The sequence below is a fragment of the Thamnophis sirtalis genome, unplaced genomic scaffold (assembly GCF_051295495.1).
Source record: "Thamnophis sirtalis isolate CommonGarterSnake01/CBP01778 unplaced genomic scaffold, rThaSir2_p1.2 scaffold_3, whole genome shotgun sequence".
NCBI lineage: Eukaryota > Metazoa > Chordata > Lepidosauria > Squamata > Natricidae > Thamnophis > Thamnophis sirtalis.
Window position 1 is genome coordinate 78,770,594 of NW_028261383.1, and position 21,214 is coordinate 78,791,807.

The 21,214-nt window shown below is 43.6% G+C and overlaps 1 protein-coding gene across 1 annotated transcript; it reads right to left on the reverse strand.

Moving 5' to 3' along the window:
* Nucleotides 1–526: 526 nt before the first annotated feature.
* GNAT1 (G protein subunit alpha transducin 1) lies at nt 527–19,628 on the reverse strand. Its single transcript, XM_087709266.1, has 8 exons — nt 19,391–19,628; nt 14,600–14,642; nt 12,251–12,392; nt 11,602–11,759; nt 10,133–10,261; nt 3,691–3,820; nt 2,821–2,974; nt 527–832 (listed from the first exon to the last, which is right to left on the reverse strand). The coding sequence occupies exons 1-8, from the start codon at nt 19,494–19,496 to the stop codon at nt 642–644; spliced, it is 1,053 nt and encodes a 350-aa protein (XP_087565392.1). The 5' UTR covers nt 19,497–19,628; the 3' UTR covers nt 527–641.
* Between the last annotated feature and the right edge of the window lie 1,586 nt (nt 19,629–21,214).

The following is a 21,214-nucleotide window of genomic DNA, read 5'->3' on the forward strand; positions in this document are numbered from 1 at the left end:
TGGCAAATTGCTAATTTTCATTGACCAGAGTTTCCTCCTCCCCCCCCTTTTATACATGAGATGCCCAAGCTAGATAGCTGTCATTCAACTGTTCTGAATTTATAATAAAAAGAAACAGACTTTCCAGGTTTCAAAAAAAATCCCTAGAAATTCAAATTCCGGTGTTTCCACTGGTATTAGACACTACACCACTGTTAACAATGTTTGCAGAAGAGAATAACAGCTCGGATATATAGTATATTTCCAAGAAGTGGGAAATACCTTTTTGCTTCTCCCAAATAAACTGGGGGAGCCCTTATTGCAACTTGCCATTAGACTATATTTGATAAGGCTCAATTTGTATATCTTGAAAGTTCTCCATTAGCCTATGTATGTAATTAGATAAAAATCTGGCTTGGACATTGGCCTCAATTCCACACACACCCCTTGTCCCCCACCCCCCATCCCCCAATCTGCCTGAAGGGTTCTTGACACTTTTACAGAAATTTTGTACAACTTTATTTGGCTTAAATATATATACGTTGCTTCAATGAATGGAATTTTATTCAAGGTAAGCCCCCCTCGCCTAGCCTTCATATCTATCCACCCATCTGACCCTGCCTTGCCAGAGCCAACAAGTTAGGAAAAACAAACACTTGCAATCAGAAGAGGCCACAGTCCTTCAGATTTTCCTTGATGATGATGTCAGTGACAGCATCAAAGACAAACTTGACATTTTCTGTGTCTGTGGCACAGGTCATATGTGAGTAGATTTCCTTCACATCCCTTCTTATATTCAATTCCAGGAATTGGATTTTGATATAGGCACCCGCATCTTCATATGTATTGGTCCCTGCAGAGAGGTGGTAATAAAAGAATAGCTTCATCTATAGAGTAACACAAGCCCTCCTGGCTCAGAGTAGTGTTCATTTGTCCAGAATGAGCCAAAACTTCATATTGAGGAAATGATACCTATCTATACTAAGCAGAATCTTAGTGCACTGAACATTGTAGTTGTTAAGAAGTGTTCAGTATTCATTGTTGAATGATCAGCTACATTATACAGAGCTTCCCTCCCAGGGAATAATCAAATCCTGCCTATTTTACTGAACGTCACCCACTTATATCACTTATCTCTGAATGCTTGAAAAGTAGGCAGTCTGGAACTAAGCACATGGGGCTTCTATTGCCCTTTCAGTGATTGAAATCTCTCTCAACACCGTTTCCTAAAAGGTAATTTTTTGAGAAGTTCTGTTGGGTGAATTGCCCAACACACTCTTAGCAGCTTTGCACTCCCCATTATGTTGTATTTCCTTCCAGTATTGGAACAACTGAGAAGAAGACATCTCTGCAACCATAACATGGGTGCGTGCTCTTAAACATGGTTACATTTACAGTGTAAAACAACAAATAGTGAACACACAAATGTATTCCTAGAAGAAACAGCGGATAATAACATACTGTATATACTCGAGTATAAGCCTAGTTTTTCAGCCCACTTTTTGGACTGAAAAAAGCCGCCTCGGCTTATACTCGAGTCAGTGAAAAATTTGCCCGAAATGGAGGAGAAAAAGGGGCGGGGCCATGCCGCTGGGTGACGCTCGTGAATGGCCCAGTGCCCTGTGAGTTTCCCCTCCCTCTGTGTCAGTTTGCTGCGCAGCGCGCACCGCACCATCCCCCCTCCTCACGTTCTAATGTAATGCAGGGCTGTCTTATGATTCCCCTTCCTCCCCCTCCTGCCGCTCTGCAACGATGTCCCACCTCCTCCTTGTTATGGCAAGCAGCCACATAGCGATGTCCCACCTCCTCTGGTACAGTGATCCAATGATAGGAATCACTGTGCCGTGTGTCATAGGAGGCGGGACATCGCTCCCGCGGCTGCACGGGACATCATCATCACAGCGGGACATCAGCATCATGAGGTGAGTGAAGTATTTCATTGAATACACCGCTAGTTTACTGTTTTTCTTTGAAATAAACATTCAAAAACATTATTGGTATCTATTTTTATTTTTGAAATTTACCGGTAGCTGCTGCATTTCCCACCCTAGGCTTATACTCGAGTCAATAACTTTTCCAGTTTTTTGTGGTAAAATTAGGTGCCTCGGCTTATATTCGGGTCGGCCTATACTCGAGTATATACGGTAATTCTGGTTTACATGGCAGAAAAGTATGCCCTATTTCACAGAGGACTGAGGCCCTCTAGTGTTTATTTTTCAAAACAAATGTCTTGTAATAAAGTAATGATCATGAGCGGCAGCAAGGGAAATAGAAGATAACTTGCTTTTTAAGAGTAGCTGGAGTTCAGGGCAGCTTTTTCTCCCCCACAGATAAAGATAAACTTGTGCAGATAAAGATGGAAGAAGGAGACTATGGTTGATGATGTTAAAAATTCATTTTTATTGCTGATTTCTTTCCTGGTAGTGTAACGTGATAGTTTCCTATCTGGCTTTATCTAAATCAGCCTTCCCTAAATTGGCATTAGCCAGATGTGTTGTACTACACCTTCCATCGGTCCCTGCGAGCATAGCTGTTGCTCAGCAAACCAATGGAAATTATGATCCAAACATCTGAAGGGAATTAATCCAACAGGGCAGAGCTAAGGACCTGCTTCTCTCTCTTTGGAATCTTAATGATCATTTTATAGAATGCCAAAGCCAGATGTCATCCTTTAGGCATTCAGGTTTTAGCCAGCTGATCCATATAATATTTTTTGTTACTTTCCATGCTACCTAGTATGACGTTTGTATGTTCCTCCATCACTGTATAACTGACTGGAAGTGTAAAACTCTACTTCCAAGTATATCCACACAAGGCTGCATGCTGCTGACTGGAACTCACCTTCATAATCTGGGAAGCAGATGCTGAGGTGGGCCTTCTTGATCTTTTCTTGGAAAACATCTTTCTTATTGAGGAAAAGAACAATGGACGTGGTGGCAAAGTATCGGTGATTGCAGATGCTGTTGAAGAGGTGCAAGCTCTCATGCATGCGATTCTGAAACAAGGAACAAAAAACCCAGGGCGCTTTTTGTTCTCCTTATTCAGTTCAGCTACATTTCAGTTACTAAAGATGTGCACACAATCTAAACAATTTATCACTAAAACTGTTATTAATGATGGAATCTGAGCAACTGAATGGAGCTAGCAGAGGGTTTACTAGCCGGATGCCCTTCCTGTCGCTAATGCAGAGTTTTGTTCAGCAACTATATTCTCATTATGCCCAGAGAGAGAAATATCAGCCTCTCACTAGGATCAAACTCACAGCCTCCTGATTTGTGAGGCAAGAGCTCCACCTCTTGGCCACTGCGCCACTCCTTTCCCTAAAAAGAGGAATGGAAATTTTATTTTGGGATGAATCTGACAAAACTTCAAGATCATTTCTTGTGGTGGGATACCTAAAGAAGTAGAAAAGCAAATGAATTGTGTGTCTTTGTCTGTGTCTGCCATAATTGTTAGGTGAACCCTATGATTTTTAGTTTAGCCAAGTTGTGTATAGTCCCTATCCTTCTCCATTATCTACAATTCATAGAATGGTATGAAACTTGTGAAACTTACCTTCAGGGGTTATAGCAATCTCCTTTTCACAAGTAAATTCTCCACCCCAAGAATAAAAGAAACTGCCCCTTTAAATCTTGGTTGAAAAAAAAACGCGTAATATCTTTAATTTGCTATAATCAGAAGAGTTGGAAGATAACTTTGGATGCCCCTTACCACGTCATCATCTTCCACCAGGACCATATCATAGGCGCTGAGAGCAGCAATGAAAATGATGCAGGTGACGCCTTCAAAGCAATGGATCCACTTCTTGCGCTCTGAGCGCTGGCCTCCGACATCAAACATCCTGCCAGGAAGTTGAGGAATTGGTGTAATCAAGAATTTAAAAAGAAATGCTTTCATTTCCTATCTTTATTTAATTCACAATAGAGTAGCCCTCCGGTAATGATGGGTTACTTAGTGATTGTTCAAAGTTATAATGAACACTTCCCCTCCAAAGCTCCTTATGACCCAGTTCTGATTCCAATGGTCACTCACTCACACACTCACATGACTGCATTTTGGCCACTTGGCAAAACTTACTCGTCTTTATTGATGGTTGCAGCATTCCACAGTCATGTGACCTCAATTTATGGCATTTTCCCCCCCAGTTTGATCTTTTTTGCCAGTTTCTGGGGGGGGGGGAAACCCACAGAAATGAGTGTATTTGCTTAATGAACATGGTATTTAATTTTTCATTCATTTATGCCTGCCCCAGCCCCCAGGAGATCTCTAAAAGCCTCCATAACGCTATGCATGGCCATTTTGGTGAAGAGGCAGGGCTTCAGGAGGCAAAAAATGCTCTATTTGGTGTATAAGATGCAGCCAGATGTTCAGCCTCTTTTTAGAGGAAAAAAGGTGCGTCTTATACTGAAAAATATGGTATATCAGAATGCTTAAAGTTTATCTTTTCAGAGAAGAAGTAAAATTATCTGTCTGGCAAGATTTAAAACTGCAGGGCCAATAATAGTTTTGCAGAGAAAATAAGTTCTGCCATTTAATTAAGACATTAATTAATTAATTAATTAATTAAGATTTAAGAAAAATCAAGGAGGCTCACTCAAGGACAGAAGGGAAAAAGCAAGCCGTTTGAAGGAATTGTGGAAAACCAATTGAGAAATAATTTAAAGGGATGACAGGTAAAGGGGGTTAGAAATGATGAGTGTGGGGCAGAGTTAGCAGTAATCTGAAAAGCAGGCTCAGATAATAAAGAGCACTGGAGTGTATCAGTCATTTTTCCAAAACTAAGCTAACTGTAAGAGGATACTGTATTATAGGAACACACACACACACACACACACACAAGATTCACAGGCTTACAAAACCTATGCTGATATTACATTAAACCAGAGGTGGGTTCCTAGCAGTTCGCACCTATTCGGTAGAACTCGTTCGTCAAATCTACTGAACCGGTTAGAAGAGGTTCCACCAGTGGACCCGGAAAGCAGGCCACACCTACAGAAGAGATTCCAAATTTTTTTGAAACCCACCACTGGTCCTTGGATATGATTATTCTACACTATCATGCTCATATTTATAAAACTCAGTGCCTCTGTGAAAGGTAAGGATGACTACTGCGTTTGTGGTGCAATTAGAACATTGTGTGTGTTGAAGTTGTTTTAACGCAAACCAAAGATGCCTTTTAAAAAACAAATTTACATCATATTCTTATGCATGCCAGTGCTGTGTGTGAGGTAATTTAAGGTGGTTCTGACAAGTGTCGTCGGCATCTTCATATCCGGTCACATGTGCGGCAAGCCACTCCCATCCGGTCACATGGGCGGCAAGCCACTCCCACAAAGGAGGCCACAGAGTAGGTTCGAACAATTTTTGAAACCCACCACTGCATTAAACCAAAATAGATCAGCAAGGGGTTACATTAATCCAGTGTTTCTCAACCTTGGCAACTTTAAGCGGGGTGGTCTTCAACTCCCAGAATTCCTATGCTGGGAGTTGAAATACATCCATCTTTAAGTTGCCAAGGCTGAAAAACACTGGGTTAATCTCATTTAGTCAAGCCCATCACCTGTCTACCTGATGGAGAAGTAACTGAAGATGCTAGAAGGTCTCTCCTTATTTAAAGACTAATGGGGATTTCAGGCATTTCCTGGAGGAAGCCTCTCTGAAATGGTGACTTTTATCCCAGTCACTTAGCTGGTAAGTTTACAGAACCACTAGTTGAAAACCTGAACTGGGTTAAACATATGGTGAGCCCAGGAAGAGGAAGTAGGAACAAGGGAAAAGGGAACCAACATCGATTCTAAAGGCAGAAGATGTGCAAGTACATAGGAAGGAAGTGGTCAATCAATGGGGATTTCTAAAGCTGGGAACTGTACTGACAGGGCGGAAGGATCTGGCAAGGAATTTCTTCATTGGGCACTGGAACAACTTTGCATATTTCACTCTCAACTCTGACAGCCAAGAAAAAGGTCAAAGGTGAGATTTTTAACAAACCTGAAAGTTCTTTGACTACTCTTTTTCACAGTAATTCAGGTGTATTTTCCTGGCTGCTGCTTTCAGCTGCAACCTGGGATGAACTGCAAAAGTATCTCTCTTTTTAAATAAGTATTTGAAATAGAATTCTGTATTTTATCAATTTAATTGAAATGGAAAAATATGGAAATGCAAGCAGTGTGTACAGGGAAAAGAGGGTCATTAGGAAAAGCCACATCGAGGTGTACTAACAAGAAATGAAAGACTATTGAATAAAATAATAAAATGCCCTTGAAAATCTCTTTATTCAGATGGAAATGTGGTTATTCCAACCCTACATCAGTAGGGGGCAGTGCATCCTCACAAAAATAAAAAGTGGTTTTTATTAAACTGCTAATCTTTCACACTCCTTCCTGGATAAGTGCACATAAGGTATTTCAGACAATGCAGATATGATCAGTTTTTTTATTATCATCGTTCTTCTCCTCTACTTTTCTGTTCAATAGCTGTTCTAGATTATTGAATTACTTCTAGCCTTCAATGTTGATTTCTGTCTGTTTTCAGGGCTCAGTGTGAAAGATTAATATATATTATCTGAATTTCAGATACTATGCTCTGAGAAGATACATTCCCTCCAGTTTTTAAATTGTTACTATTTTTCCCCTTATTTTAAAGGTGCAAATTAATGTTCCATCTTTTCTTCTGGAGTTCAAGGATATCTTTATCCCCAACAACAACATTGGCCTAACTTGAATGGATGGCCCAAAACCACTCAGTGAATTTCCATGGGATGAATTATATCAATCATTTTTCTTTACTGTAGAAGCCTTTAGCAAAGGCTTTCTTGCATCCCAACCCATCACAAAACAGGATTTCTGATTCATCTTGTATGCCAATAGAAATGCTGATCAGGAGGAGAGACTGGGCAGCTCCTAACCAGCCACGGCACATACAAATCACATATATCCACCATCCCAGTGGTGGGTTTCAATTTTTTTTTAACCTACTCTGTGGGTGTGGCCTCCTTTGTGGGAGTGGCTTGCCAGCCATGTGACCTGGTGGGAGTGGCTTGCCAGCCATGTGACCTGGTGGGAGTGGCTTGCCAGCCATGTGACCTGGTGGGAGTGGCTTGCCGGCCATGTGTTCTCTCTCTCTCTCTCTCTCTCTCTCTCTCTCTCTCTCTCTCTCTCTCTCTCTCTCTCTCTCTCTCCTTCCTTTTGTCTCTCTGTCCCTTTTTCCTTTTTTTCTTTCATCTCTCTCTCACTTTTTCTTTCTTTTTTAATTTCTTTCTTTCTTCCTTTCTTTCTCGTTCTCTCTCTGTGTGAGTCTGTGTGTGTGTGTGTGTGTGTGTGTGTGTGTCAGTGGTGGGCTTCAAAAATTTTGGGAACCTCTTCTGTAGGTGTGGCCTGCTTTCCGGGTCCACTGGTGGAACCTCTTCTAACCGGTTCGGTAGATTTGATGAACCGGTTCTACCGAAATGGTGCGAACTGGTAGGAACCCACCTCTGCACCATCCCCATCACTGCACTGTCCCACCCTACCTGCCTCTTGGCCAATTCTCAGTGCCTGTGTGCTCTCCCTGCCCCCCCCATTCCAGAAAAGAGGGGGACAATTTGCACAAAAGGAAGCCCATTTGCCTAGAGCATCCTTGGAACAGAAGGTGAGATTGGGAAGTGAGTGGGAGAGAAGCAGTGGACACATGCAACCAACAATACCATCCATGGGGAAAACAAGAACAACAAGTGTCCCAGCAGTAGAACCAAATCAATCAATGTCTCAAGGTTCATCTGTGAATGTATTAACAATTAAGAATCATGAATCTAAAAAAAAAAAAACCCCACAAATCACGTATATCCACACAGCCTTTATCCTCTATTGTTCAGTGAACAATTTTGAACGTTCAAAATCTTTTTTAAAAAACTATTTTCTGACCTATTGAAAGTAAGGCTGTTAGACTCAGATGTTTAGTTTAGTTTTTAGTTTTATTAGAATTTGTAGGCCGCCCTTTTCCCTGAGGGGACTCAGGGCGGCTCACATAAAACTGGGAAGGGGGGAACACAAACATCAAGATAGAAGACATATAATAAAATAGTAGGCAACATACATTCATCATTCGGGAGGGGTAACTATCCTTATCCCCAGGCCTGACGGGCGAGCCAGTTCTTCAAGGCTATGCGGAAGGCTTGGACGGTGGAGAGGGTACGAATCTCCACGGGGAGCTCGTTCCAAAGGGCCGGGGCTACTGCTGAGAAGGCCCTCCTCCTTGTGGTTGCCAGCCGACACTGGCTGGCCGATGGGATACGGAGGAGGCCTAGTCTATGGGATCTTATTGGTCGCAGGGAGGTAATTGGCAGAAGGCGGTCTCTCAAGTATCCAGATCCACTGCCATGTAGGGCTTTATGGGTGATTAATAGCACCTTGAAGCGCATCCGGAGATCGACAGGCAGCCAGCGCAGCTCGCGGAGGATGGGTGTTATGCGGGTGAATCGAGGTGCACCCGCGATCACTCGCGCGGCTGCGTTCTGCACTAGCTGAAGCCGCCGGATGCTCTTCAAGGGCAGCCCCATGTAGAGCACATTGCAGTATTCCAGCCTAGAGATCACAAGGGCCCGAGTGACTGTTGTGAGAGCCTCCCGATTCAGGTAGGGTCGCAACTGGCGCACCAGGCGAACCTGGGCGAATGCCCCCCTGGTCACAGCCGTTAGGTGGTGGTCAAATGACAGCTGTGGATCCAGGAGGACTCCCAAGTTGCGAACCCTCTCTGAGGGGTGCAAAATTTGACCCCCCAGCCTGAGTGTTGGAATAGTAGTCAAATCTTTGGGAGGAAAACACAACAGCCACTCGGTCTTTTCTGGGTTGAGCACAAGCTTGTTAACCCTCATCCAGTCCATAACGGCCTCAAGACCCCGGCTCATCACATCTGCCGCTTCATTGAGTTGGCACGGGGCGGACAGATACAATTGAGTATCGTCCGCATATTGATGGTATCTAATCCCGTGCCTGCGGATGATCTCTCCCAGCGGTTTCATGTAGATGTTGAATAGCAGGGGGGATAAGACCGAGCCCTGAGGCACCCCATAATTTAGGGGCCTAGGGGACGATCTCTGCCCCCCCACTAACACCGACTGCGACCTGTCCGAGAGGTAGGAGGAGAACCACCGTAGCACGGTGCCTCCCACTCCCACCCCCCGCAGTCGTCGCAGAAGGATACCATGGTCGATGGTATCGAAAGCCGCTGAGAGGTCAAGGAGGACCAGGATGGAGGAATGTCCTTCATCTCTGGCTCTCCAGAGATCATCAATCAATGCGACCAAAGCGGTTTCTGTGCTGTAACCGGGTCTGAAGCCTGACTGGAAGGGGTCTAGGTAGTTTGCTTCCTCCAAGGACCGTTGGAGCTGAAAGGCCACCACCTTCTCAACAACCTTCCCCAAGAAGGGAAGGTTGGAGACAGGACGATAGCTATTAAGAACAGCTGGATCCAAAGATGGTTTCTTCAGGAGGGGTCTCACCACCGCCGCTTTCAGTGCGGCGGGGAAGTTCCCCTCCCGAAGGGAGGCGGTCGCGACCGCCTGGATCCAGCCTCGTGTCACCTCACTGCAGTTCGTAACCAGCCATGAGGGACACGGATCCAGAACACAGGTGGAGGTACTTACAGCTCTCATGGCCTTGTCCACATCCCCGGGGGTAACGTCCTGAAACTCAACCCAGAGCTGTTCTACTTGGTCCCCTTGTGCCTCGGCTGGAACTGCGGGGGTGGAGTCCAAGTCCGACCGAAACCGAGCAATTTTGTCCGCTAAGAATTGGGCATACTCTTCAGCCTTGCCCTGTAAGGGTTCCCCCGCCTCCCTTTTGTTCAATAGGGAGCGGGTTATCCTAAACAGGGCGGCTGGACGGGACTCAGCGGATGCAACCAGGGTGGCTATGTGCGCTCTTTTTGCTGCCCTAAGTGCTCTGGTGTATTCCCTGGTGCAGGTGGTTACCATTGCTCGGTTCGATTCGGACTTATCGGACCTCCAACGGTGCTCTAGGCATCTCCTCCGGCGCTTCATCTCCCGGAGTTCCTCGGTAAACCAAGGGGGTCTCCGGGATCCGCTGCCTCGGAGGAGCCGCAGTGGCGCAATCCGGTCGAGGGCCTCCGACGATGACGATCTTCTTATTGGTGGATCACTGCTTAGGACATACAATACCTGAAGTGGAGATCCTTGAAGGAAAACTGGGTTTCGATGATCCCAGTGGTCTTAACTCTAGAGCGGAGAACATCCTGCTCTGTGGGAACATATCCGGGAGTTACCAACCGTGCCACATCATTCAGGTAACTGCAGGTATAGAAATATAGTTCTATCATGTAATTAATGCAGAAGAACCCTGGATCTTTCAGCTTCGATCTCTTAAGATATTGGGCAAACTGTGGGATTTTGAAATATCTGGCCCCTTTTTTTCTTGAAGAACAGTGGGGGTCTGAAAGAGTTTGGAGAGAGAATATTCAGATAGGATCATTTTTGTCAAGGAAGCCAGAGAATCCCAAGGAACATTTCTCTTCCCCTCACACCCACTCAGAGAAGCGATCCTGTTAAGGTCCCCCTGTACATCTTATATGGCTTCCTAAAAGTAAGGTGATGGTGCACATTGCCTACTGCAGTGGTTGAAAGTTGCCACTTTGGCTATAAAGAAGGGATGAAATTCAGCTGGTTCTGACAGGTTCCGGTAGCAGAAATTTTGAGTAGTTCGGAGAACCAGCAAATACCACCTCTGGCTGGCCCCAGAGTGGGGAGAGAATGGGGATTTTGCAATGTTCTTTCCCCAGGAGTGGGGTGGGAATGGGCATTTTGCAGTATCCTTCCCCTGCCATGCCCACCAAGCCACACCCACAGAACCGGTAGTAAAAAAAAAATTGAATTTCATGGTTCCACCACAAAACCGTGGTCGACTAAAGCGCGCTCGACGAAACCGCGTACCTGACGTCATCACAGCGCGACGAAAAAAGCACACTGTGAGAGGTAAAGGTAAAATTAACGCGTAAACCTAAACCTAACCCCCCCAAACCTAACCCTAACCCTAACCCTAACCCTAACCCTAAACCTAACCCTTAACCTAACCCTAAACCTAACCCTAAACCTAACCCTTAACCTAATGCTAAACCTAACGCTAACCCTTAACCTAACCCTAACCCTAACCCTAACCCTAACGCTTAACGTAACCCTAAACCTAACCCTTACCTTTACGTGAATCGGCTTGCTTTAAAAGCGCTTTTTAAAGCGCCCTTTTTTCTCCACGGTCTTTTTTGTTGTGCTGCTGATGACGTCAGCGACGTGCTTTAATCGGGCGCGCTTTAGTGGACCGCGGTTTTGTCGTGCCATGGAATTTCACCACTGCTATAAAACCCCTCTCCTCTGACTCTGTATTCCATTATATCTGCCTGTAGTGTGGGAACAATCTTTCTCTTTCCACCTGAGGCAGATATATAGGAATTCAGTTGGTTAAGAAAGGGCCTAAGCAAGCATCAGATCTGTATAATATGGGAAAAGAGACATATGCCCCCATTTACATCTAGTATCTTCCATTGTAACTAAATTAGGCTGGGGATCATCCTGCACACTCATAACAATCCCTGGATCCAAGCCATGCCCTCCATTTCAAAGTTTCTAAGATCTCTTACTAGCCAGCCGAGTCATTCAACTGGAACTCTGAGGCTCTATCGAAGCAGGCCTGGATGCCTGTATCTTTCCAGAGTCGGATAATGATGTCCGACATCTCCTTAGGCATGGTTCCCTCGTCAATAGTATCCGCTAAGTGCAGCAACATACGGGAATCATCCTACAAGTGAGACAGAAGATGGCGTTCAATCAATGAGACTTTCCTGAAAGGTGGAAAGGGGGGGGGGAGTCCTTCACTTCCTCCTTCACTGAAAAGCGGAGTCTGGGCAAAAAGAGTTAGAATGATGATTGCTTTGAGTTTCTCTGGCCTACATTCTTTTTGTTATCTTTGGAAATAATTTCTCTGGATGTTTGTATAATCCCAATTCTCCAAATCGCATTAACTGTCCATTACCCATTGCCCATTTCCATTTCCTTTCATTTTTATCAGACATTTTTGTTGTGGAAGTTAGCGACAAGATACCAAATTATTTAATTTGTAATAATGCTTTAACTTTGAATGATTGTTTTATACTTTTATAAGGTTTGTTCTTATATATTTGTTATGACTAGAGTCACTTCTGGTGAGTTGAGCTGCCATATAAGTCTGATAAATGAATGAAAGCCCAAAGAACAACCAGATATGAACATAACAATTCCTCAGTGACCAACCTGTCTGGCTGGGTCTCCATATTGGATGTTCAGGATGCCCATTGCCCTCACTATGGACAGCATGGACTGAAGGGTGTTGCTGTAGATAATGGAGATGAATTCCAAGCACTCCTCTAAAGAATAACCATCTTGATGGATAATTCTATGGAAGATAACAACAGAAAATGAATCCAGACGTTCTCAGGAACATTAGATGTTGGCTGGAGAATTCTGGGAGTTGTTGTTGTTGTTATTATTATTATTTATTTATTTATTTATTTATTTATTTATTTGTCTTGTATGCCACCCACTCCCGGAGGACTCCGGGCGGCTCACAAAAGACAAGGGAAAGGGGGAAACGAGACAAAGACAACATATTAAAAACAAAACCAACATTCACAATTTCCGTGGAGGTAGATGTTTCTCAGACCCCCCAGCCTGCTGGAACAGCCAGGACTTGGTGGCTTTGTGGAAGGCCGGGAAGGTAGTAAGGGTCCGGATCTTGACAGGGAGCTCGTTCCAGAGGGCCGGAGCTGCAACAGAGAAGGCTCTCCCCTGGGGAGTCGCCAGCCGACATTGGCTGGCAGATGGAATCCGGAGGAGACCTAACCTGTGCGATCTAATTGGTCTGAGAGAGGTAATCGGCAGGAGGCGGTCTCTCAGGTACCCAGGTCCGATGCCATGTAGGGTTGAAGTCCATAGTTCTTAAAGTTGCCAAGGTTGAAAAACACTGCACTAAATATATTCCTCAGGCAAATTACATGTTACAGAGAGACACAGCTTCTGATTCATTTTTCCTTGAATGTTTTATTATAAGTACCTCCAGATTTTTTTTCTTTTTTTTTGTTCTGTTATCAAGGGAGATTGCAATATTCTCAAGAACGGAATTCCATTAGATACTTTGTAAATCTAATTCACACCTAATGCTAAATCTGAATGCTGGTACATGGGATTTGTTTGCTTTCTCTTTAACACAAGGTGTGATACCAACTTTTCTCCTATATCAACCACGACGATTCGTTGGGATGGGCTTATATAACACAGTAGGCCCAAAACAACCAATTGCATGGGGGCTTTATGGTATGTGAATCTTTTGAATTATATCTTTGTCAGATATATTTCTTGATTCCATACACACTTGGTGTTTTTGATATATACCTAACGTTTTTTGTACATGCACCTAAAAATATAGTATGCAAAAATAAAGACTTCTTTAAATTATGGTAAACAATTGATGATTACACGGGGACATCACATACAATTTTGTTTAGCATTTATTTCCTACTGTAGCTTATAGCCCTATGTGGCATAGCTACAGTTAAGCATTAATATTTCTTGAAAACTTCCAGTGATGGAGCACCCACCACTCAGGGTGGCAAGTTGTTTCATTCGTTAATTGTTCTTACTGTCAGGAAGTTTCTCCTTCGATCCTCCTCTGGATCTCTCTTTAATGAGATTCCATCCCCCATTGCTTTTTCTCCTACCTTCAGGAGCTTTGGAGAATAAGTTGACCTCCACCTCTCCGTAGCAGCTCCTCATTGCAACCAGTGGGTTGCATGTGTACCCACTGCCCTCAACACTCCGGATGTTCGGTGTAGCATCACACAGGCGCCATATGCTCTGTGCGCATGCGCAAATGCCCCGATCAGCACAAATAGTGGTAAGGAGAGTGGGTGGTTGGGTGTTGCGTCCGGAGCACCGTACCGGAACAGTACTGGTGCTCCCAACAGGCACCGGTATGCCCTTATCGGGGCGTACCGGTTGTATCCCACCACTGACGTACAATGACAATAAAATAAAGTAAAGTGAATAAATAAAAACAAGGTGGCTGTTGGGATATTGGTACATTTTTAATTTCCTCAAACACCAAGCCTTTAGGGGAATATACAGAGAGCAAGGAAAGGTACTGTTTTTGGAAAACTGGCATGTTTACAATGTTGAGATCCTGTCATGAGCATCTTACAAAATGGCTACTATTTTTTTTAACCTAAGCCAGAAAGCTAGCTCATAAAGCTTCCCCTTCTCTACTTCCCTTCCCCTGTGCTGCCTTCACTTTATACACCATTGTGGTTTCCCCTCTGCACACCCCCAGGATTAGGGGAAGAGATTTCTAAGCAAAGCAGTTACACAGCAGTCTTATTTTTGAAGGATGTCTATGGTACTGATCTCATTTGTATTACCATAAAATTAATAACGATCTTGCTAGAGGCTACTTATTTTTTGGAATCTATTTTATTCGTTTAATAAAGCAATCTTTAAAAATAAGTTGGGCAGAGTGATTCAACACTTCCTATGGGGAAGACTTCTTCTGAATAGAATCTGACAATTGCAATGGCAAGGATGTCAAGGAATTGTTGGAAGAAGACTTACTTCATTTGCTTGACTATGGTGCTTTTCCCCGATTCTCCAGCTCCTGGTGGAACAAAAAATGAAAAGGGGCAAAAACTGTATTTGTTCCCAATTCCCAATGCTTTCTATATGACACCAAATTCAAACTAACACCAGAGCCCATTTGCTGCACTTCAGCACTCTTAGATTTGTTCTGAATTCAAAATATTGATCTTCCCCAAAAATCCTTGGTGAACTCTCCTCAATAATTTTGTACTTTGTTTTAAGAATGTGGTGTCCAAGAATGGGGAGATAAATGTTAATGCATCAGTTACCTCTATTAACATACGAGAGAGGGGGGGGGAGGGAGAGGGAGGAGAGGGAGAGAAACAGAGAAAGAGACAGAGAGAGACAGACAGAAACAGGGAGAGAGACGGAGAGAGAGACAGAAAGACAGAGAGACACAGAGAGAGACAGAAAGACAGAGAGACAGAGAGAGACAGAGAGGGAAAGGGAAAGGGAAAGGAAGAGGGAGGGAGTAAGGGAGAGAGAATTATTTTATTCGCTATTTTATAAGTTGCTCGGAAGCTAGTCCCCTTGCTGTAGCATTCCTAATGGTCAAGTACACATATTAAAAGCAGAGTACATATTAAATATACTCCCTTTCCTGCAGAACATCCTAAATCATCAGCTGACTCTGCAAATTCTCATGTAGCAGCATTCCTAACTCTCCCACATTGCAGCTTGATTTCTCCTTCCAGATTGTATCTTTTCCATCCTGGACCTTCTGATCTAGCCTGCATTTGGTTCTTCAAACCATTTTTTTTCTGTCAATTCTCTTATTGGTGATCCATCGCTCACCACACACTACATTGGCCACAAATTGCTGCCTGACACTCCCTTGGGCTTCCTGGCTCCCTCTCCTATCTCTTCCATATGGAGAGGAATCCCTACTAGATATTTCGCTGCAGAAAAGAAAGTAGTTGTCTCCTTCCACTTTCTCCAGTTAAGCTCTTTGTTGTTTAACCTTTCCTTCCCACTTGTGGCACACAGAGAAAAACTCACTCAGTTCTACTTCAAAACTCTATTTTTTCTATTTCTGCTTTTTTGTCACAGTCTTGTGGCAACTGGATCAATGCTTCCATCTGTCTCTATCCCACCCTCTTTCTTTGTCTTTTACACTCTCCTAACTTACACTTCATTTCTGCATCATTACACTTTAGAAAAACAAGGTCTTTTCATTTAGATATCTTTAAAGTCTTACCTTGTTGTCTCCCATTTAACCAAAACAGAACCTTATTTTGCTTCTTAATCCTATCCTTAATTCTATTTATTCTGCCCCCATCTGGGGAGTCTCTAATCTCTCTGGATATATTTTTTTTGACAGCAGCAGTTTTATTTTAAAAAATCATTATAGATTCAATCATTTTGCAACTGGATTCAATGGTTTTTCAACTACTGGGCAAGCTCAACTTGTCAGCATCTGCTTTTATAACTCTACTAATTACTCCTAAACTTGAATCACAACTATCATATCACTCATTAATTTTAAATACTACAGTGAGCCTTTAAACCATTTTGATGTGGTGGTTAAGATCCAGGATTGGAAGTGGAAAGATTCAGATTCAATTTAGTACATTTATTTTCCTATTTCCTCAGCCAAATCTAACTCACTGGGTGGTTATTACAAATGTCTTTCAGCAGCCAACAGTATATTATAAAAATTCCATTTGGGAAGAGGACTTAAATCTAGCATGGACATTTTTTTTCCAGATAATCATTGTACCCATGCATTTCATATCAGCCTTCTGTGCAAATCTTTCCAATATCCTACATTGATGTCAGCTTCACCTATGACCTGGTATGGAGATTCCCTCTTTCTTACTGGCTCCATATTTGATCAAACTATCTTAATTCTTTTTTATCTTCAAACTTTGGCAGCTGGGTTAGGAAATGCAAGGTTTAAAGGAGGAAAAAAGCAAAATATTTTATATATGATTTTTCTAAAAAGTTAGCTTGAGTTAAAGGCATGCTGGCCTTATGACCTAATTTAAGGCCTTCCTTCCCTCCCTCCCTCCCTCCCTCCTTCCCTCCCTCCCCCCAAAGCCTGATTCTAAATGCTAAATAACTTCTCTTTAGGACTTTTCCATCTTATATTGCAACAAAGGATCTGTGCAGGATTACCAACACCAAAGGTATCAGGATAAAATGCTCTAAGTCAGCCTTGGTCACCTTTCCAAGAGAGCTAATAAGATAATGAGATCTGGGCCATTGACCAGCTTATCCTCAGTGCTTTATAGAAAAAGCAATAGCAATAGCAATAGCAGTAGACTTATATACCGCTTCATAGGCCTTTCAGGCCTCTCTAAGCGGTTTACAGAGAGTCAGCATATTGCCCCCAACAATCTGGGTCCTCATTTTACCCACCTCGGAAGGATGGAAGGCTGAGTCAACCCTGAGCCGGTGAGATTTGAACCGCTGACCTGCTGATCTAGCAGTAGCCTGCAGTGCTGCATTTAACCACTGTGCCACCTTGGCTCTTAAAAAGGGCAACTCTAGCATACAAAGTTATGAAAGTGCCACACCTGAGGATGGGAAACAGAGGCATGCTGTCTCTTATCATGTACTGTGTGGAAGGCACATAGGTTTAAGGCAGTCTGGAATTCCAATCCCAACATCTGAATGGTCAGTCAGACCAGGGAAGACTGAAGAAGAAGTTCCCTCAGGCCAGCCCTCCATTTAACTCCCTTAATAATGTGGGAAAAGGAAGTCCATCGGCTGCACTAATTTGTGGGTTGGCTGGTATTGCCAATGAGAAGTCCATCAATATTCTGGAACAAAGTTGCTGACAAAAAAATACAGCTATGGCTCTCTATTGGAACGATCCAATACAGCATGCACTTCTGTAATATTTAGATGCATCTTTCTCTGACAAAGAACCATTTCACAATGCCCATTGTGTTTCCACCTTTTCCTTATATTTCACTTGCAGCAATCGTTTATATGCATGTGCAACTCAGTGCAGTGCTACCATTAAAAACAACAACACGCTGCTCAATAGTAAATGTAGAGCCAAGTTGTTTTAGATATTCCATCCTGCTTTAACTTGGCACACTTTTTGAGCTCTGCTGCCTGGGAATTCTTGAAAATATAATCTGAGCACATCTACGGAACATGTGGTTTTGGAAAGCTGAGCTAACTAACCCGGTCAGCTTAATAAGTCTTGCCAAGAATACAAGAGAAGGTGACCATGCTTACAGTTCTTCACTCCATACTTCTCTTCATCTGTGCAAAAGGAGGGTACAACTTCTCTATATAAAGCAGAGGACCCAGCAGAACTATCTCAGCAAAAGTCTTGGGATCCAGGGAGATTTAATTGCATAGCTCCCAAAATGACAAAGGAAATCAGCATCAACATGCAGCAGGAGCTGGTCTGAGATGCCTTAAGCTTCCCTCAGAATAAGCAATGTCTCAACAGATGTACCTAGAAGGAATTTCTTTAAGTTCCAATTTCTTTAAAATGTGCAGGTATCTTTTCCTCTTATGTTTGTCTCATAAGTGAAGGGTGAAGCAAGCCTCCATTCTCTTGGCCTTCAGGGAAGAGGTTAAAATATGGCTCTACAGCCTTGCTTGGGGTTGAAAATAGGATAGAATTATAGGGCTGGAAGAGACCTTGGAGGTTTTCTAGTCCAACTCCCTGCCCATGGCAGGAGACCTTACATTATCCCAGACAAACAGTTTCTTGAAAACCTCCAGTGATGGAGCACCCACTACTCAGGGTAGCAAGTTGTTTCATTTGTTAATTGTTCTTACTGTCAGAAAGTTTCTCCTTTGTTCCTCCTTTGGATCTCTCTTTAATGAGATACCATCCTCCATTGCTTTTTGTCCTACCTTCAGGAGCTTTGGAGAATAAGCTGACCCCCACCTCTCTTAGCAGCTCCTTGTGTACTGAAAGACAGCTATCATATCACCCCCTAATTCTTCTCTTTATTAGGCTAGACATACCTAGCTCCCTTGACTGTTTCTTGTGGGATGTAGACTCCTTATCATTGTTGCTCTTCTCTGCACTCTTTCTGGGGTCTCAGCATCTTCTCTGCGTTTTAGTGATCAGAAATGGATGAAGTATTCCAAGTGTGGCTTCACTAATGCAGTATGAAGCAGCACTATCACTTCTCATAATCTTGAAACTATCCTTCTGTCGACGCACCCAAGGATGCATCACATTGCTCACTCATACTTACGTGGCCGTCCACTAGACACCTGGATCCCACTCATAGTTAATATTGTTGAACCAGGTACCACTATTCTACGCCACCCGTTTGATGTTTCAAAGGATTGCATGCTTACATCCAGGAGCATACAGCTCTGGGGCTGGCTAGTGCCCTGAAAGACCTGCTCTTACCTTTTAATTAACTTTCATATTGATTTTTAATCCATCTTTGCCTTTTTAAATTTTATATACTGTTTTTATGATTGGATATTTTACTTTGGCACCACCCAGAGTCCCTCTGTGAGGGAGAGGGGCGATTTTAAAATTTGATAAATAAATACAGCGTATATATGGATAGAGATAAATCTTCATGGGACTTGGATTAAAGCTTTGCCTTTGCATGACTTCCTAATGTTGTTGTCCACTCTGCATGTACAAAAGATGGGACAGAAGACCTTCTGGGTTAAGACTGCTCTGCTTCTGAATGAAATGCACGCTGCTCTCCTTCCACCCAGGCATGCAAGTGAATGAGACACTGTAGGAAAAGGGAGGAAGATCTCCTTGATAGTCCCTGCCTTAATGTGGACAAGGTCACTGTGATTTCCTTTGGAGGAGTTACTTACCAAGAAGCAACAGCTTAACTGTCCTGGCATCCTTCTCGGCATCTTCCTTGAGTTTTTTTTCCAGCTCCCGAGAATGCTTTTCCTCCACACTCGCACCGGCACCCATCACCCAGTTGTTTTTTTGCCCTTCAGTTAGTGAAAGGGGATTCCCAGGAAAGCCTGGGGAGGGGTTCCAGTGTTTTCCTGTTGGAGCCGCCTTCTTCTCTAGCCCAGTTTTCTGTCTTGCTCTCTTGAGCACCTTCAGTGCCCACTGTTGCTCCCTTCTTCAGCCGATACCAGCCACTTTCTGGCTTAGAGAGATTTTGCCGAACTGGGAATCAGGTGGTCTGAAGCACCCAATGTGGAGCAAGGGCAACTGAAGAAGGGCCCCATTGGAGGCAGCCCCAAGGTCTTCCCCAAGCTCTAATCTCGTGCTCAGTAGCTTAAAGGCATTTCTGAGATAAGGCTCCTTCAATCCCTGCACATGCTGAACTCAGCAGTTTCCTTTTTTTTTTCATCTGCTCTTGACCTGGACAAGCATCTGAAAAAGGAATACTCTTTCCTCCAAGCTCTGCCTTTTCCTGCCATGCTAACTGCACAGGGCGATGCACCAATGGGTCTGCTGTGGATGGCTCACATGCTTTGATCTCACTGCTGCAATGGGTAAATTATGGTTAATTATGGTTTAAAATATCAAATGGCTGACATCCCCTCCCTCCAATGTCAAAAATAATAACACCTCTTGGAGAAAAGGTGTGGGGAGCAAGAAACATAGAAAGGGAGGCTGACTAATAAAGCTACTAATCCTATCATATCCAGTGCCATCACTGTCAATAGCTCATTAGTAGCTTTTCATGTGGTTTGTAATGTTGAATGTGGATTTGCATTTGTCTCTGCATATGTATCCCTAAGAGTAGTGCAGTGGAATCACCTGCTGAAGCAGAGGGGCCCTTCTAAGGTGAGTAAAGAGCCATTCCAGCCTGGAGTCAATTTGTGGGAGCAAACATCTGAGCAAAAACCCTGACATCTACATCTGCCATTTCCCAAAGGAAGGCAGACACTCTGGCAAGATTCTTGTAAAATAGGTGATCAGAAATAAAGTATCTACTTGGGCCTATTCGCGAGTAGTTCTGGTTGCTTGCACCTGACAAATGGGAATCTAGCCTAAGCAATGATTAGCAAAGGATCAGGGGTGGGTTCCTGCCAGTTCTAACCTCTTCTATAGAAGAGGTTCCACAAATCTACCATGCCATTTAGAACCGGTTCCAGCTCCCTCCCTCCCTCCCGTCCGCAGCACTCTTGCCCCACCCGCCGCTCACTGATTGGCTGGCTCACCAATCACCCCACCCATCTCTAAGAGTCCTATCTAAACCTTAAAGTCTTAAAGCTTTCAAGTTTGAACACCCCTGGTTTTTTTTCTAAAGGGTTAGGGGCGAAAGGGTCTTGTAACTTGACAGCTTTAAGACTTGCACACTTCAGTGCCAGAGTTCCTGAGCCAACATGACTGGAGAAGGAATTCTGGGAGTTGAAGTCCACAAATCTTAAAGCTTTCAAGTTTGAACACCCCTGGTTTTTTTTTCTAAAGGGTTAGGAGTGCAAGGGTCTTGTAACTTGACAGCTTTAAGACTTGCATGCTTCAAATGCCAGAGTTTCTGAGCCAACATTTTGGTTGCTAAGCAAGATGGTTGTTAAGTCAGTTTCACCACATTTTACAAGTTGGACACTCCCACCCAGTCACATGACTGCCAAGCCACTCCCACCCAGGCACATGGCTGGCAAGCCACTCCCACAAAGCAGGCCACACCTACAGAAGAGGTTCTAATTTTTTTTTGAAACCCACCACTG